The 18,862-nt window shown below is 40.4% G+C and overlaps 1 protein-coding gene and 1 non-coding gene across 6 annotated transcripts in view; one reads left to right on the forward strand and one right to left on the reverse strand.

Moving 5' to 3' along the window:
- Positions 1-17,322, reverse strand: part of myom1b (myomesin 1b) — a 29,645-nt gene extending 12,323 nt beyond the window's left edge. For 2 of the 5 annotated variants that reach the window (XM_026179837.1, XM_026179833.1), the window contains exons 1-18: positions 17,256-17,322; positions 16,679-16,892; positions 14,816-14,950; positions 14,523-14,697; positions 12,677-12,834; positions 12,437-12,529; positions 10,833-10,921; positions 10,550-10,591; positions 9,327-9,341; positions 8,633-8,794; positions 8,342-8,503; positions 3,608-3,749; positions 3,181-3,380; positions 2,920-2,973; positions 2,468-2,592; positions 2,160-2,343; positions 1,768-1,942; positions 1,569-1,690 (exon numbers count right to left, since the gene is read on the reverse strand). In XM_026179837.1, the coding sequence (XP_026035622.1) occupies positions 1,569-1,690; positions 1,768-1,942; positions 2,160-2,343; positions 2,468-2,592; positions 2,920-2,973; positions 3,181-3,380; positions 3,608-3,749; positions 8,342-8,503; positions 8,633-8,794; positions 9,327-9,341; positions 10,550-10,591; positions 10,833-10,921; positions 12,437-12,529; positions 12,677-12,834; positions 14,523-14,697; positions 14,816-14,950; positions 16,679-16,830 (2,185 nt within the window). In that variant the 5' untranslated portion in view covers positions 16,831-16,892; positions 17,256-17,322. Of the gene's footprint in view, positions 1-1,568; positions 1,691-1,767; positions 1,943-2,159; positions 2,344-2,467; positions 2,593-2,919; positions 2,974-3,180; positions 3,381-3,607; positions 3,750-8,341; positions 8,504-8,632; positions 8,795-9,326; positions 9,342-10,549; positions 10,592-10,832; positions 10,922-12,436; positions 12,530-12,676; positions 12,835-14,522; positions 14,698-14,815; positions 14,951-16,678; positions 16,893-17,236 lie in introns of all 5 variants that reach the window. The other 3 variants (XM_026179835.1, XM_026179836.1, XM_026179838.1) reach the window with 3 other exon arrangements.
- Positions 15,385-15,457, forward strand: trnar-ccg (transfer RNA arginine (anticodon CCG)). Its single transcript has one exon. It is a non-coding gene; the product is annotated as a tRNA-Arg (tRNA).
- Positions 17,323-18,862: the final 1,540 nt, after the last annotated feature.

The raw sequence follows: 18,862 nt of genomic DNA on the forward strand, positions 1-18,862 counted from the left end.
AAATCATTGCATCCTGTTTTTAATGGAGGTTTTACACAGCATTCCAGCTTTTTGGGAACTCGGGCTGTATAAATTTATAGGTTTGTCATATAAAAAACTGCTGATTGTTGTGCTGAAACAATCTATTTGCATTTGCTGCATCGGTCTGTGTGGTTTCAGTAACAGTTGTAAAATACCCCCCAAAAAGAATTTCCTTTGGAATCTCATCTTAGTTTTTTTGTTCTAAGAAAGTAAAACTATTCTGATTGTGAAAATGCCCAAATCTGACGTTTGTGTGCAAAAGTTCATGGTTTCCTTCAAAAACCAGCATAATCCTCCTCTTATGGGCACAATTTAGTTAAGCAGCAAAGTCTCAGGCACAGTAAGGCATCTATTTGTTAAACTAAATGGTAAATGGCCTGTATTTATATAGCGCTTTACTAGTCCCTAAGGACCCTGAAGTAACTGTCTCCTTGCACATATGAGCATCACAACTCGTTTTTCTAATGATGAATCAGCCTTGAAGACTGTGTTGAAGTAACACATTATTCCAGCAGAAAAGGATGTGTCATCAACAACACATCTTTCTTCTTAAAATATATGTGCACTGGCATTCTTGCTAAGAGTGTTTCACAAGGGATAACAAAGCATGCTGCTCAGCGCAAAGCCAGCCAGTGAATGAGTGACATCCAAAGGCTGAAAGTTGTGTTAGTATTAATGCAGAGAGATGTTACTGTTAGGGAACACGTGCAGGAATTTAGTAACAGCATCATTATTAAAACAGTAACACTGTTTCTGTTGCTGGCATGCAAAGTACGTGTTAGGGTGCAGTTTATTGACTTTGAGTTGAATGAAATAATGTAAAAATATTGAGTTATAAAGAATCAGATCAACGGAACAATAACATTGCTAGCTGATAACAGGGGGGGTTCGAATGGTGGTACCTTTAGCTCTAATGTGGGGTTGCCGACACATCCTGTGCCCGAGATAGGATAGGGGAGATGCGGGGAGGTGGTGGTGATAGTGGTGATGTGTGACACTGAGCTACTTTGTAACGACCGCTGAATTGGATCGCACTGACCCAAATTAGAGGAAGTCTACAAGTCCTGACCCCCAGCCCCGCCTCAGGCTGTGCAGGGAGGAGGAGGCGCTAGAGGAGATGTGGCCAGACAGGGTAGGAGGTAGGTAGAGCATACGACAGTGCAGAATAATGTGACAGGGTGACAGAGTGGAACAATGGTGGAGAAAGTGTGGGAGCTGAAGACATGTTTCAAGAGAACCGTAGCCTACAACACAATTCGTGGTAAAATATCAAGAAAAATCAGCTTGTTGCATTATTTCTTCCACATAGAGAGTCTGCTAATGATAGCAGTGATCAGTCTGTGGTGTTCAGTGCGTCCAAGAGGTGTGCCTTGTTGAAATTTCCAGCACAACTGGCTCAGAAATGCACAATATAACACCAACAGTTTAGTTTTTTTAACATCTCTAAACAAATCTTAATCTAAATAGCAGTAAACTGGAATTATTAACGTCCTCTGATTACTACATTACTTTGTTGTATTTAGATGTGATGGATCCACTGTACTCACCAATAGCAGCCTTCACCTCCACAGCCTCTGACTCCTGGGAGAACTGGCTGATCCCTGCAGCGTTCACCGCCCTCACCCTGAACACGTACTTCTCTCCTGTGATCAGACCGTGGCAGATGAACCTGTAAATGCAGAAAGTGCAGCAGCCATGAATTTGTATCAGAAATTGCTGAAAGAAAACAAGAGGGGTCATTTTTACCTGGTGACATTCACGGGCTTGTTGTTGCAGGGCTCCCACACGTTGCTCCCCACAATGCTGCCCTCGATGTAGTATCCCACTAACTCTTTGGCATTGCAAGACGCTTCCCAGGACACAACAACTGATGTGTCCGTGTTTCTGGTGGGAATAACCTTTCCTGGGGCAGATGGGATATCTGCACACAAGAATAGTTACATTTTGGGGCTGAGTCAGTGCTAACATAATATATTTGTACCGTGCAAATGTTCAGTTTCATCAGATCTGTGATGCAGGAGTCATGACTGCAAAACAGGTCTGGGACCAGTTTGCCTGATAGCATTGTGTGACAAATAAGATTCTTAATATCTAAAAGAGCTAATCTTCTCTATGTTTATGTTTATCTCTCTTCTGACCAAGCTTGTCTCCAACTGTGGTGGCCTCAGTCGGGTCAGATGGCTCGCCAACACCGGCAGAATTGCAGCAGCGGACACGGAAGCGGTAGGCTTTTCCCTCTGCGAGATCAAACAGCGCAAAGCGAGGAGACTTTACTGGGATCTCCGTGTTCACCCTCTGCCAGCTGTCTGTACCGGAAACACACTGATGGGCAAAGAGGAAAACGTCACACTGTCACTGAAACTCAGGCAATGTAACAATCTCATATGCAGGAAAACAGAAACGTTTAGTTAAAGTGCATCTGAGGAAAAGTGGAGGAATAATTTACCTTTTCCACATAGTACATGACACCCTCAAGCCCTTTCTCTCCGGGTGGCTTCCAGCTCAGCACCACATAGTTTTTGGTTGCCTCTGTCACCTGCAGATCACAGGGTTTGCTGGGAACAATGCCCTCTGATGGTCAAAAGGGAAAGAGTCAAGTCTCCAAAAAAGAAAGATTGACCCTTCAACACCAGATGGATGTATTAAGATCACATCCACCACTTATTGGAAAATGCATCTATTCAAGAAATGTTATCATTCCTTTCTTCTTTATTATTTTTTAATAATTACATTGATAATAAATAGAGCATAAATGAAAAAGCACAGGTGCTTCTTCTTCCCTGAATGTGGTTAATAAGCCTGAATCAGGTGGACTCAGAGTTGGAGAATTTTATAATCCCCTTCTACTTGAGTCACTCTCTGATATAAATCATCATGCAAAAGCATTTGACCTCCTACCTGCAGGCTCCTCCTCCGTGACAATGATTTGGCCAGTCCAGGGAGCAGAAGTACCTGCAAACATGTAGTAGATCAGTACAGACACATTGTCAGTCCTGCGATTTTCTGTGAGCTAAATGTTTTCTATATTTTGCTCCAGTGCCAAAACTAATGCCCAAACTACATCTTTTATTCTTCAAAATCCCTAAATATGTTTAAGAGTGTTTGTGCATCGGATGCTTTGATTCACGATACAGTCAAATTCCTCTCTGTGTCAACTACCTCTCATGCGGGCGCGGTCAGCTGGGTCCATTGCAGCCACTGGCTCCGAGACTCTGGATGGGCGGCTTATGCCACTTTTGTTTACAGCGCGCACACGGAAGATATAAGAGCGCCCCTCCACCAAACCAGTGACGGGGAATCGGGCAAACTTCACCGGGGTGTCATTGCACTGAATCCAGTGAGTGGTTCCGACCTCACACCTGTGCGTAAACATTAAAATATTAGTATGTCACATTCAGACTTTTGATTTTATTTCAAACACCTAAAGACTACTTGTTAGTCATGTTATCACCAACATTGTGTTGCCTTATTCCTCTGACATTCACTTGAGAAAGACTTTTATGTTTTGCATTGATAGCTCATTCTGTGGTGTCTATCCAGTTTAGCTTTGGAGGTTAGAGTAGCAGGAAGCGACGCATTGACCAACCTGTCCACAAAGTAGCCCAGGATGGAGTTGCCACCATCAACAGCTGGCTGCTTCCATGCAACAATGATATAATCCTTGTTGGCATCCAAACAGCGCACATCCAGAGGGGCTGCAGGAGCTCCTTCGACCTCAGCATCAGCATCTAACAGATACAAGAAGAATATCATCAGGACAGTATGAGCGCGCTCTCTGAACGTGCACGTTCTATTGTTTTATTCAGCTTTAGCTCAGCTTTATTTTTGCAATAAATTGACAGGATGTTTGATTTATAGCGAGTGGACCATGTGGGTGAACTTTGCAGCTGCAGGGTTCAATGCCAGGAATATTTCAGGTCAAGCAGGAGGACAGAATTAGCACAAGCCTGCGCTGAAGGGAAAAGGGATAAAAGAGGTGACTTTTAAATAAAGCAAACATGCCTGTCATCTGTAGGTAAAGTCAGGACACTAAGGAAAGAGACAAAGGTTTTAGAATAGAGAGACAGATTTATTTTAAACTGGATATGTGGGGGAATAACGTCTGGAATTTACATCCTTGTATATTGTAAAATTAAATATTCACTTTGTGTTTGTTTTTTATTTTGGTTGTTCATTGGCTCACACAGCTATCCAGAGAGCACTGAAATGAATCTGTTGTTCCTCCTTAAAGCAGATATTTACTAGGGGTGCAATGATACACAAAATTCACGGTTCGGTTCGATACTTTGGTGTCACGGTTCGATATTTTTTCGATACAAATAAAATGTTCATGCCTTTTTAATTTGTCATTTATTAAAATTATAAATATATATTTTAACTCAAAAGTACAGTTTTTAAATTTAATGTTGCTGAAACAAAAGTAATTAAAAAAATAAATATATCTCAGGGCTCTCAAAATTTCAAAATCCCTGGTAGCCCTTCGGGCAGGGACTCTTCAGTTTTTGGTAGCCCAAAATGAATGTAAGTAGCCCGAATAAAAAAGAGAGCAATTTTGTGATTGATGTTTTGTTTCCTTTACAATATTATACATTAAAGTATAATATTGTAAAGGAAACAAAACATTAATCAAAAAATTGTTGAAAAACAAATTACAACATTGCATAAAAATTACAATCATCAACTCAAATACTTGGTTCTAATTGAACAGAAATTTCTATGAACTTGTAAGAACTGTGTAGGACATGAATCAGTCTGTGTCAGATCCTGAATTTGAAATTTCCACTGAAGTCACGGGTAAGAGACAAGTGGAACCAAGATCGAGGCCATTTGCTTTCTGAAGTTTGCAAAGACTGCTAAATTTTGCCAGTGGTAGTTCACTCTTTGCAACATAGTACACTGTTCTAAACAGATTTTTCAGGTTTATTTTTAGTATGTTATTTGCAATTGGTGTTTGTTCTGGGAAAGATATTGCAGACTGAGCAATAATGCATTTCTTGCATTTCTCATGGGTTCTAATGGGGGCATTTCTTAAAATGACTGGTCCCAGTAACAAAGGCGCTTGTCGACTCAGAAATCGAGAGAAAACCAACAACACACCCGACAGAACATTATGTTATTTACACGGGTGCACATAAGTGGTCCGCATGTGCGCATTCGCTGTCAAAATAAAAGACGCGCACCAGATAAGAAGTTGCAACGCGCGTTTGCGTCCATATAAAAAGCACTGTTTTTGTCCGCTAGAGTGGGATTTTCACGGCACATTCCGCACCACATCTCTGTGCGTTCATCATTTGTTTGAAGCCAGCTCACCTCCTGCAACCACTTTTCCGAGAATACGTGCTTCTTTTGTGGTTCGGACTCCTTCTGACAATTCTTTGGAGGTAGAGGAACACCAAAGTAATTGCTTAAAGGAGCTTCTTCGACATCTTTAAGAGTTCTAAACAAATGTCTGTCCTCCTCCAGAAAATCTTATGTATGCAAACGCGCGTTGCAACTTCATATCTTGTGCGCGTTTTTTTTAATTTTGACAGCGAATGCGCACCTGCGGACCACTTATGTTCACCTGTGGACCACTTATGTGCAGCCCCGGTTATATAGCTCATCATATTGCAGTCACAGAAATTCTTTTGTCCATGAAACCATAAAGCTGCACTTTCGTTTTGCCTTATAGTCTGATTTGTCATAACTTTTCCGTTTTGTGGTAAGCTTTTCTTTGGCTGTCACTTCTTCACCCTGACCTGTCTTATTTGGCTCAGCAGAACTAAAATATATATCCTGCTGCTTTTACACGCACACACACATAACGGTCAGCGATTCTCTGCGCGATCAACCTCTCACATGTTTAAGCTTGCTGCAGGAGATTTCACTTGTCATTAGGGATGGGTACCGGTGTCCGGTGCCATGATGGCACCAGTTCTGACATAAACGGTAGTAACCAGACCGAAAAGCAGCGCACATTTCGGTGCTTTATTTCGGTGCTTTTTTTTCCTGAGCTGATTCTAGCCAATCATTTTACGTTTCCGAGGATAGTAGGCGGGGCCAGGTATGTACGTTCTGTTAGAGCAGAGCTACAGATTAAAAATGTCCAAGGCGAAGCGGTCAAAAGTCTGGCTGTACTTCATAGCAAAATATGCAAACTCAGCAGCCTGCAACAAGTGCTTTAAGCTGATACTGTGATACTGTCAAAGGAGGCAACACCTCAAATCCGATGAAACACCTGGCGACGCATAGCGTTTTTTTTAAAAGCCCAGAAATGCGCCGTATTTGATAGCTTGCTGCGAGACCTCACACCGAGCACATCTACAGCGGGTGGGTTGCCTGTTATGCAACATCCCCCAAAAACACGAAGAGGAGAGTCCTGGCCCCTAGCCCTGCCAGTGTAGCAGAAATGATGACGGATGATGGTGGCAGCAGCAGCAGTTCTTCTCTGCGTGAGTAGCTAATTTACGTTGAGTAGGCTAACCACGTTATTACATTAATGCAGGTAAGGTGAACTAGCAAACATCATCATAGCTACATGCGGCTGTCCTCTTGTTTGATGGCAGATGCTCCCTTCACCCTGGCCAAAAAGGCTAAAATGACCAAAGAAAAAGTGGAAAACAGTTAAACATGAGAGGTTTAGGACAAAGTTTGTGTTTTTTCCATTGTTTAACCTTCCTGCCTTCTTGGGACCTTTTTGTGCCACTGCTATGTGTTAAATGGCTGCCATTTCCACTGTGTTCAGTGGAATATAACCAAATTTGCCACAGGATAGTTTTTACCTGTCAATGTTAATATTCCAGTGTGAATTCCTTAAATCAGCCTAAAATGGCTGAGCAGCAGAAATCCCCACACCCATCACCCTGGGGACCATTTTCTGCCCATTGACTTCCATTATAAATGCTATTTTTCAACCCCAAATTATCATCATATGATTTTCTTTTTTCTTCTTTTCTTGGATGTCAATGAAGACTCAGGGCCTTGAAGTTTTAATTTTTAAATTGCAAAAAAAATGCAAAAAAAATAATGGCAGGTCAAAATGTATGTTGGTGCCAATCTTTGGTCCATCTAAAGGCCTACTTATAATGACAATCACATATTACTTCAACTGGTTTTTTGTGGAAATATTTAGTTTCGTTTTTTGGTTTTTGGGGCTTATAACACAGGGCGCTCATGTAATAACACTGGGATTTGAAGGGTTAAAACAACGAAAATATAATTAAAACTTTACATGAATATTTCAGGGAGAAGTAGTTTTACAAGGTTGGCTAATTTAAAGTGGAATAAAATATGGATATATGGTCTTTTTATGGCGTGGCTGAGAATGGTCCCTAGGGTGATGGGTGTGAGTTTTTTAAAGGATGGCAGGAGGGTTAAGCACTGCTTCCAGCCAAGAGTGATACCATATATGCCCCATAGCTGCAGAAAAGGCTAACATTGTTATATTTTTACAAAAAACAGCTGAACATGAGAGGTTTTTGGACCAATTTTGTGTTCTCCATTCTTTAAGCACCGGCTCTCTAAGAATAGCATGGCTGCAGCCATGATCGTCTAGTGTTTTGTTGTGGAGACTGTACCTGGATTCTTCTTTACCAAATGACCCTGAACTATAACAGAAGAATGAGCAGGATATTTTTCAGCCTCCTCATACTTAGCATGGTTCCTATGTAGAAGCTGAAGCTTCAAAGGTCAGATTGTCTCTGAAGGCAGCAAAGATAAGCTGTGGTGACCTATTTTTCCATGCTATTTAAACAGATGCCAGAGAGTTGCCACTCAGTGGTGTATCTATTAGAGATATCCTATTTAAAACCATCACTAACATCCAAACACTTTGACTTTTAGATGCCATTGCATCATCGGGTGCCAGGGTTTAATCTGTTGTGACTTTGATCTAGATCTGATAGGCTTTAAAAACATTTTTTAAGGAAATCCACTTGACTAATGTAAAAGAACTACAGTAGAAATATCTATGTGAACACATCTTAGATATATAACATTAGTTTTTATAATTTTACTAATATACTAAATCTTGTGTGATGTATGAAGGTTGGTCAGCAGGACCAACCTTCAGAGCTTAGCTAGTTTAGACTCAAAACTCAAACCTGGATCTGAATTATTAAGATTATTTGGACAAAACAGCTGAGATTAAAGCTGGAGGATATTTTTGTGCATGCTCTGTGAATCTGTGCATGTGTGCCAGATTCAGCTGGCAGCATAGGACCAAACAAATGGCATGTTTACAGATGAAGATAAAGCCTAATTTCTAAATCAGTCAAAAGATAATCTGAATAGAATAATTATGACTTAATGACAAGAAACCGTTCAGCGAGGATGTACCTACCTCTGACAAAGACGTAGGCTGAGTAGGTCTCATATCCAGACTTGGTGGTGACGCGCAGGGTGTAGAGGCCCTCGTCTTCTTTGTTCAGGTGCGTGAGTGTCAGGGTGGCTCGATCTCCGCTCCAGTGCATGTGAGTCCATTTGGAGGGAGACAGCAGAACATCTGGAGTGCAGGTCATTAAGTATTAGCAAGGTGAGAAGTAAACATATTACAGTACAGAGAACAACTGATTTAAATCTACAAGAACTGTACATTACGGGCATTGTTCAGTATCACAGTAAGTCTTCCTACCATCTCTATACCACTCCACCTCTGGCTGGTAGCGATGCAGGGCAGGGTAGATGATGACTGTACACCCCAGACTCATGGTCTCACCCTCCCTTCCAAACGATACACCGAATTTATCAACAATGTGAGTCTGGAAGGTGATGCCGTACTCGGAAACTGGGCCAACTATACAAAAGGATGTGACAACAAAGTCACTGGCTGGTATCATTATTAAACAGTTTATACACACACACACACACACACGCACACACACACACACACACACACACACACACACACACACACACACACACACACACACACACACACACAAATATATATAAAGAATCTCGCAAATTCAGACTACTGAGATTGAATTAAGTGGAACTACAGGTGTTGCACACATCAACTATCAAAGTTTTGCACCCAGATGGAAAACGGTGGAAAAGTGAGCGTGTATAAGATGTAAAAGGATAAAGGGCAAAAACACAAATACAGACCAAAAGGGGGACTCTAAAACTTCACTGCAGCTCTCACAAAAACAACTGCTGAAATAATTCATGTTTTCATGCATTAAAAAATTAGTACATTTTTGCACACTTACTATCTGCAGTTTAATTAGACTATTATGAATGTTACTGTGGATTTTTCTATTCAGACAAAAACGGCCATGCTTGGAGAAAATCGATTTCAGACCACACTCCCGACACCCTGTTACCTTCAGTAATGGCCCCTGCATTGTCAAAAAAGCAACAACAAAAATGTTAATGCAATAGCGCCCATTGTTCTTCTCCAAACATCCCACCACCCTGCTCCCCACTGGGGTTAGTTAGATTTATAACACAGCTGTTTACTATGCTGTGCTTTTAAATCCATTTGGACTCACTGGACGATCATCAATCATGTTGCAGGCATCTGTTTCATTAATAAAAAACTGTATGGTACATGCCCAGTTACACACCATGGAAAAAAATGGCAATCAGAAGGAAAAAATCTGCGTTTTCCCAGTGATTGCTTTGCTTTTCTTTTAATGTCAAAAACTGATTGCAAGTAGTTGTAATGGCCAACTGGACTCTGATTGTAATTAGCTGATGTGAATTTTTGTGTAAGTAGAAGGCAATAGATATACAAATTTCAAAGAACTTTGCTTCCACACTGTGTTTTTTGTCCTGTCTCTTCCCCCTCAGCCCTAACTGGTTGAGGCAGATGGCTCCCTGAGCCTCGGTTTGCTGGAGGTTTCTTCCTGTTGAAAGGGAGTTTTTCCTTCTCACTCTCGCCAAATGCTTGCTTATAGAGTAGTGTTTTCTGGTGGTTGGGATTTTCTCTTCATTATTGTAGGGCCTTTACCTTGCAATATAAAGAGCACTGAATCGACTGCTGTTGTGATTTGGCACTATATAAATAAAACTGAATTACACTCATTTGAAAAATGAAAAATAATTTGTGACTTTCGCTGATGTATCAGTTAATTGCTGTGTTATCAAAAGCAGATTGCATTCAAATACCAGCTTGATACTTGACTGCAGACTAATAGCAGACTGATTTTATCTTATTGCTGTTTGGATGCACCAACCTTGCTTTAAATACAACTGACCATGAGTGTTTTAACAGGCCTTAATCGTCATGTTCATAACCACCATTTTAAAAGCAGCAAGATCACAAGTTCATTGCACATGATCCCAGTCATTTTGGCCGTGCCAAGATCTCCACCCACTGTTTTCTGTAGCGTAACTGTTGCATCATTTTTTTCCAAAGACTGGAGGAGACCAAAACACAGCTCCAATGAAAGGACTTTATAAAAGAAGATAAATGTTGTTCAGAATCCGCTTATTTGCTAGTATAGCAATTTGCTGTTTAGAGTCTTTATTGACATATTTTACTTTCCAGTGGCCTGAAAAAAGTTCATTCATGAATTAAAACTGGCAGTAAATTCCAACTTACGCCTGGGTGCTGGCAGGAACTCATCCATTTCACCTTTGAACCCTATGAAGAACAGCAGGAGGCACTTTTAATACATTTCACATTTACAGATTGTTGTATGACTTTATCACACTGATGGAGAGAATTTTTGTTTTCATTTCACACACATGCAAATTTAAGTTGTCACACACTAATTTTAAACAGTTAATTAGGAAAATATAATTACTCTTGAGTTTTTTTTTTATATATGTTTTTGATGATCATGAGCATATTGGCATTAGCTGTGGAATTGGGTGAAACCTACTCTTGACAACAACGGAGGCAAATGCAGACAGCTCTCCCTGGGAGTTCATGGCAGAGACACGATACTGAGCTGTATCATCAAAATCACATCTGAAAGAGGAGAGCATCAGCTGATCAATGTCCATGATATGCACATGTTCGGTGTACTATGTTAAGGATTCATGTGTACGGTGCCCCTCCCCCCAGCTCAACCTAATTCCTTTCAGCCATGTAAATAATACCAACTATGTGAGCCCAACTGTAAAACGTTCCATCACTCCTGGCCAGAAATACTCTGGCAAAAAATAGACACGCTGGTGATGTCACACGCATTAGGTGTTGTGGCTTTCTGTACATGAAGTGATCCGATGTGTGACGTGCCGACAGACTAGCAAGAAAGGTTAACTAATTTGATGGATAAGCAGTAGTTTAAAAAAGAATAAATAAAGTAAAGCAATTTTATGACACTTTTTCCCCCTAGATGTTTTAATTTAAGAAAATGCAATTTCAACAGCACATCATAGGTTTTCTATGTGATAAAGAAATGCTGCTTTGGGATTAAACTGTAAGAGATAAATGTATAAAATTACAGAAAACACACAGATATAGGCTGTCCTAAAAGTCCTCCAGTTTTGGTGATTTGGTGAGTCAAGTTTATACTATTTAATTAGCCTGCACTAGAAAGTATTTGTGTATGTCTTCTATGCTCATAACGTTTAAGAGTACAGCTTGCTCACTGAACCTGCTAGCATTAGCAGCATTTTTAGCTTGAATGATGCATTATTAAACAGGCCATGTTATTAGATAAACATTTTAACATTGTCCACTGAATGTAACAGATATCCGTTAAACTGAATAGCAGCTTGTAGTAGTGGTTGAATTTATATTTTAAGCTGCATGTAATCTTAATGCTAGTGAATTGTTGTGCTACAAGTGATCAAACATGAAGCTCAACTCAGAGATGGGATGCATCTGATGTAGACTAACTTCTACATAATACGGCTACATCTACTATCTTAGACTAGCTATCCTTAGACCACCTCTTTGTTATCAAGACCCTGGGCCTGTAGATTAAGTCATTTACACATAAGTCCATATATGGCTGAATGCTGAATCCAGGGCAAGATGCCTACTTTAAAAAATAACACTCAGTTTAAAGAATCCTAAATTTCAAAGTAGATATTTTAATTTTAACAAAGTATTTTTAATGCATATACTACAAACCGAGGCCCAAGGAACATCAGTGTCAGCCTATCATATTTTGCCCCCAACAAACTTCTTTATTTCAACCCAATTTTGTGTCAGTCACTGGAAAACAGTGAAGATATTAAATAAACTTTATTTTCAGTATGTAATCATAACAAGTTCTTTGACTAATATATTTTATCTTAATGTCTAACATCTTAACTTCCATGATGTTCTGGTTACGTTTTTAAGTTAAACTTAATATACAGAGCTGTAGTATAGCACTATTTGGGATTCACAAGTTGCATGAAAATACCCTGCCTTCTTTCAAAGGGCTCACTGGAAAATCTTCAAGGTGATGATGTGTATTGACATTAATTTATGGCATAAAATGTATGTGGACATCTACTTTAAGTACTGTGGATGGGAGAAACGACCTACTTGTTAATCTCCAGTGAGTGCACGCTGTATCTGCTCTCAATTTTGTACTTGCCAGGGTTGGCAAGCGGATCAAGCGCCACATTGTTTTTGTACCTTGAAAGACAAAAAAAGTTTGAAAAGAATAAAACAAAATCAAGCGAGGAAACATTAAAAACTAGATGGATCTAGATGGAATGGATAAAGATCATTTTTTGAAAGAACAGAGAGGAAAGACATAAGATCGTGTAGTTGGTGACCTACCAGACGACCCGTGGGTCGGGCCACCCACTGACAGTGCAGTGCAGCCGCACACACTGTTTCTCCCACACAGTGTGGGAGCGAGGTTTAATCACAAACTCTGGGGCGTGCATCAGGCTGTCTTCGTTCATACGCTTGAAGTGTTCCTCGTGTTCATGGATCTAAAGATAGAGCAAATCACTCAGGACAGTTTTTACCTTCTACCAACCACAACGTGCTCCACAATTACCATTTTCTTGTAGATACATTTAAATAAAACCAACACATCTACTTTAGATATTATCTTCACACATTACAACTGTAAGGATGTGTTCTTCCTTAGTCCTGTGAAAAGATGAGGTGTTGAGGTCTTGTCTGTTTGTTCACTATCCAGTATCTCAACACATAATACCACCAATGAGACACTGCTTCCCTCTGTCCGAAGAAACGTGATCTCCTGAAGAATTTGTCACCCAGTAGTAAGGCTGTGCGGCAGGGGAGGCATATAAATGCAGTGAGGGGGTAAGTGTGGTTTTTCATGATGCTCATTGAATGGCTGGGTACCAATTCACATAATCATCCAGGCACATAAATAACTTTCTTGTGTAAGGGGTAGTAATAACAACCACTTAGCCACAGACACTTTACATTCCCAAGCACTGATGCAATCAACCATGGTCAGTTTTGCTACAATAAATAAATATTGTTGTGCTTTGTGGCCTGATATTGGCATTAGAATATGGATTTATTGTGATATTATAATAGAGGATGATCTACTATGATCCCACAAGTAATGAGCAATAAAAGCACAATATATAAGCACAGATGAATGGTGCAGATGATTCATTTGGATTAAGCATACTTCACCTATCTTGAGTTTCTTTGGAAAACCTTTTAACTAACAGCCAAAAAATTTTTTTCTTTTTTTAATCACATTATGTCAGTAAAATATAACTCAACACAATGGAAATGTTATACTTAATTGTTACTCAGTAGTTTAAGGACTACTTCACCACTACTACCCCATGTTTCCTCTGTTATGCCAAGCAATGCGAAGAGAAGAAGAATTAACAGTTATTCAGTAGTTACTCATTACTTAACCACTATTTAACCATTAACTACCATTTTTGTGTTCTCTTAAGTAAAGTGAAACCTGATAGTAAGTAATATTAGCTTATAATTATCTAAGCAGAATTACAGAATTATTCACTAATATACTCCCCAGCGACTGAGATGGCTGTACTGTGATTACAAAAGTACAAAAGCAAATTTGGCATGTCCTAAAGTTTACTGTAACATCACAAATACATAATGCTTATTTGTGATATCAAAGCTAAAGCCTAGCTTATACTTGGACAGCTTCCTGGTGCATTCTAATGTAAATTCTTCAAAGATGTCAACGTGGTCACAAAAAGTGGGCAGGCATATAGACGTCCGCATAGACCCTTGCACTCACCATTTGACGATGAAATTTGCATCACTCTGACCAGAGTGGACCTGAGTGGGCCCTAGCAGACTAACAGAAAGTATAATCCAGGCTCAAGAAACATTTTTCTGGGCTTTTGCAAAAGATATGTGCCATTATAATGCCACACAGGCATTTCCTTGACCCATGATACACTCTATGACCCTGTTATGGACTATGATATGTGCCTTAAATGTGAGAAGTGAGTCTGTAATGTCAAGAAGAAGACTGATTTACAAAAAAAATAAGTATGCAGGTTTTTGCAAGCGCATACAAACAACCAAACAGACCAAACCTAAGGCCCGTTTCTGTGATGTAAAATTCTAAGCAGTTCTCCATGTTTGCTTTAAAACTTTAAAGAACAGCACGGCTGCCTTGTGTGATCTCAAAACAGTGAGAACTGACCCTTTTATTCAGAGTGATGCGCTCAGCCGACTCGCGCATGGTCTCCTTCCTGGAGATGAGCTCAGACCTCTCCATCTCCAGGCCACTGGTGAACAAATCCCTGCGGGCCATGTATGCAGCAGTGTCTCTCACTCTTGCTTCCTCTGTATCTGAAAGTCCTGTAGCAAACTCTTGACTAGGAGGCAGCAAAGCAGAGCCAGGGATGGACGTGAAAGCAAGGCATGTTGTTAAAACTTTAGGCTGTTGAAAAGCAATCTTGGATTTCCAGTTCTACATAGAGGGATAGTTATTACCTGCCCCTGAAGATAGGCACTACATAGCCGATGATTTGGTTGTCTTTATCCACAGCCAAGTAAGTTGGCTTGGCTCTCTTGGGTGAGGGGCTTAGTCTGCTCTCCTCCAGGCCAGAGTGCGAAGACACGTTAAGTCTGAGACATACAGAGTACCATCAGCCTGGCACACAGCCAGACAGTGCAACCAACAACAGAAAAATGTGGGGACAAAGCCAAGGTCAGGGGTGGATGAGATGTGGAGAAAAATTCAGTTGGAAAGTAGTGGAGATGGTTTAGTTGTAATTATTTTTTACAGCTTTGCACACCTCAGTTATTAAGTTTTCAACATCTATAACAACCATATGATGTGAAAGACAATACTGACACCGCTAACGACCACTAAAAGCAGCCAGTATTCGGTCATTAACAGATGAGTGTCCTTCATCTATGATGGTATCTCAGTGCATACCAAAATGTGAAACCCAGCTGTCCTACTGACTTCCATACTACATTTCATGTTTCTCTAAGAAAGATTTAGGGCAAAGTGAGAAATCCATCTTTAGTTTACGTAGAGCTTACAATCAATCAGTGGCCCAGTGGCCTAATGGATAAGGCATCAGCCTCCGGAGCTGGGGATTGTGGGTTCAAGTCCCACCTGGGTCGTAATCTTGTTCTGTAATGTTTATGCTAGAATCATTTATTACTGACAAACTGCTTTCAGGAAATGACTGTGGCTCATAGGGTGAAATATCCTGATGTAGGTAAGGAAATCTGTCCAGTGTCAACACTATAGCTTTGAATAGTTTTTGAGGATTCACAGAATGGCATAGCAAGTAGGACAGCTGCCCTCATTTTTCCTATGTCTATCTGAGTCAGTGTCCCTTTACCTCTGACCATTTCCAAGATTTTAATTGGAAAATCTCATAGAATTTGCGAGGGTGTGATATGAAGATTATCCCATATTACAAGAAACTCCTATAACCACATAAATGCAATCCTATCTTTGCCATAAAAGCAATGCTCCCTGCCTCCCCTCAGCACTGATCTGGGGTCTGGTGAGCTGCCTGAAGGGAAAGATGAGATAGTAAAATCTAAGCCCTCTGATGTGTTCACACTCTCCAGGCCAGAGTATTTAAGGATTTGCCAGATACCCTAATAGATAGGCTCACTATGGGAGCTTTGGTATTCCCTGGATAGAAAAGCTCAATGTACTCCAAACTTTAAATGTCAGGAAATGTGAACTGATGACAAATCAGCAGCTCATGAACAGCTATCCTTATGCCTCTTAAAAATAAAGAGAAGCTGCCAAGTTTCCCACACTCACTAATTAAAAAGATTCACGGCACAGTGGATGAGTTTTCAAACGAACAAGACTGATAAACTATCTCTTCTTATTTTCATCCTAGTATGATACACAGGTCAAGATGCTATTTCAGTCAATTTATATAGCATATAGCTCTAATATAACATAACGTTGCATCCTTTCTAACGAATGCCATTCCTCTAAAGGTGACAGAAATTCCTGTAGTCCTTTTAGACACATTACTGTGTTAAAGGTAAGACTTGGTCAACATGCATGAAAACACAAAGGACATCTGTCAGGCTACATGCACAGGGCTTCATGCAGGACTCAAAGCTGTTTTCAATCCTCAGGTGTGTTTGAGGGGCGATCAAGGTGAAAGAAAACTCATGGGGGAGTAAGATGGTTACTTGGTGTCAAGGAAAGACGATCCCAGAGTTGTGTCAGGGAGGTGATCTCACAAGGGTGATGGAGGTGAACTTGATCAGCTGGGGTGGGGTAGGTGTTAGGGAGGTAGTAGGACTTTCCTGTCATAAAGAAAAAGGATTGATGAAGTTGATCCACCTCCCTTTCCTTCTCCTTACCCCCTGCTCCTGGTGGCGGCAGAGGCGCTGCCGCTAGCACTGTATCTGCTGCTGGCCTGGTACTGACTCACTTTAGACTGAGTCTCCTTGCTACGGTAGCCGCGGTCATAGTGGAGATGGTGCTTCTGGTAGAACGGTATAGATCCAGACATGCTGCAGGCCACTCCTCACACGAGCCCTGAGTTTCCGAGTTTCTTCCTGTCTATCTGCTTGTCTGTCAGGTTAGTTAGTGGTCAAGAGCATGTGGATTCACTGTCAATACAGGGTAGGTTCACAGCAAGCTTTTTGACTCTTTTTGCTGAACATAAATAGTTAATCTAATTGTCATAGTGGAAAAAATTAGACTGTACTAAGTGTACTAAAGGTATGATGGCCAAAAACTACAAATAGTTTCTTGATCAACAAAGACAGTTTAAGGGAACCATCATAAAACCTTTCAAATCAAACCTGCAACATCAGTTACAAAGACATGATATACAGTTTCAGGCAATCAGGCACTTTCTCGGCATGCTTACACAGACATATGCAACAACTACAACCTTGCACATCACATCTTACCCCCAAAGTAGTCACTTACTCTGGACAAACTCTCTCAATTCTAAGCTTTAAATGAAAAGATGGTCCAACTCCACACACTCTTAAGTTTGATATCCCAAGCAAACCCGCAGGTAGGCACACACACGGCTGCGGTCTACACAACAAAAATAATATTGGCCTTAGTCAGAGTCCAAGCAGCAGTCACAGCCTTTTATGGTGAGAGTGGAGATAAATATAGCTAGGAGCAGAGCTGGGGGGCAAGTCAACTCCCATAGTGCAAAACACTTATGGGTGCAGGTCTCGGCCAGTGGGCTTGATATGCAGGTAAATACAAGGCTAGTGTTTGAAGTTTAAATTGCCAATTAATGTCAAGGTTAAATTGTTAATATCACTTTTAGTGTTGCATTAAATCTATATAATATTAATTTTTTTACATGTTTTGTATTTATGAATGCTGCTTATTTATATTTGTCATTTTTAAATATTTACTACCACTTTTTTTTTTAATTGAAATTGTGCCACACCATCAAAGCACCTCATCAACCAGCTTTTCCTCGAGGCCAAGCTTCCCCAGAGGTTCCCAAGGTTTTTCAGTATTCTTTAGTCAGTGTCTGATATCTTCTAATTTTGTTTTAAGTCTGTTAAGACTGTGATGGCTCAAAGCCCAAAGTGTGGCATTGCTGGTTAGCCTCCAGCAGCTTTTTATCTTGGCTTTTGACTGTAGCGGTCTCAGCTGTGACCGTTGCTAACTTTAGCAATGCTATTGTTATGCTCATTGCATACAACAAATGCCAGTTAATGTCTCTTTGTCACTCTCTCTTTCAGTGTCACTGTCATTTGGAGAAGTGCATGAGTGTCTCCTCTTGGTCACTCTGCTCATAAACAGCTACTAAGAAGGTCAAATAAATAAAACTCAGAATCCAGTGGCTAATAGAGCACATAAACATAAACTAACATGTTTCTATTTACATGCAAATATAGTGAGCTTTACGTCATTTGCCTGGTGGAGATAATTTGAGCTCTATCTGTGTTTGGACTTTGTTCTGGAATTTGACTTCAGGTCAAACATCTGACAATTTCCATGGCAAAAATATCATGTCAGTGGGCACTTCAGGGGCTTTTGTTCTGACCATTCTTTCCTTTTTGGCTCTCACTCATCAGTGTTCAACATAATACGGTCAGCAATCAGCATGACAGCATACCTTAAACATTATGGCAGCAACATGAAGTGTGAGCCCATTAAAAGAGATAAGCCCACCTCTGTACACTGAGGGAGCTAGTACAAGACATTAAGCAGGGTCACAGTACTTCATTCTGTCTAATGAAAATAGCTTACCCACTAAACAAGCCTCCAAGGTGATAGATTTGAACTGGTTGCATTAACTGAAAAACAAGGGAGTTGCAGAAATCATCAGATAAACAGCAAGTTTGTCTGCGACTGGTTTCACGTGTGAACATCCAGCTCCAAATCAAATCAAACACAACTTTTCATTATGCATTAAATCAAAGTTCAAACTCCATCCAAACTCCGGAGGCCCTGGCGGACTGACCCCCGGGTGCCAAGACTGGCAATAGGGACAAAGTTCAAACTAATTAACATATTGTTTCAATTTGCCTAGTCTTAATCAGTTTATTATAACTTGTGTG

This window comes from Astatotilapia calliptera, chromosome 9 (genome assembly GCF_900246225.1).
Source record: "Astatotilapia calliptera chromosome 9, fAstCal1.2, whole genome shotgun sequence".
Classification (NCBI taxonomy): domain Eukaryota; kingdom Metazoa; phylum Chordata; class Actinopteri; order Cichliformes; family Cichlidae; genus Astatotilapia; species Astatotilapia calliptera.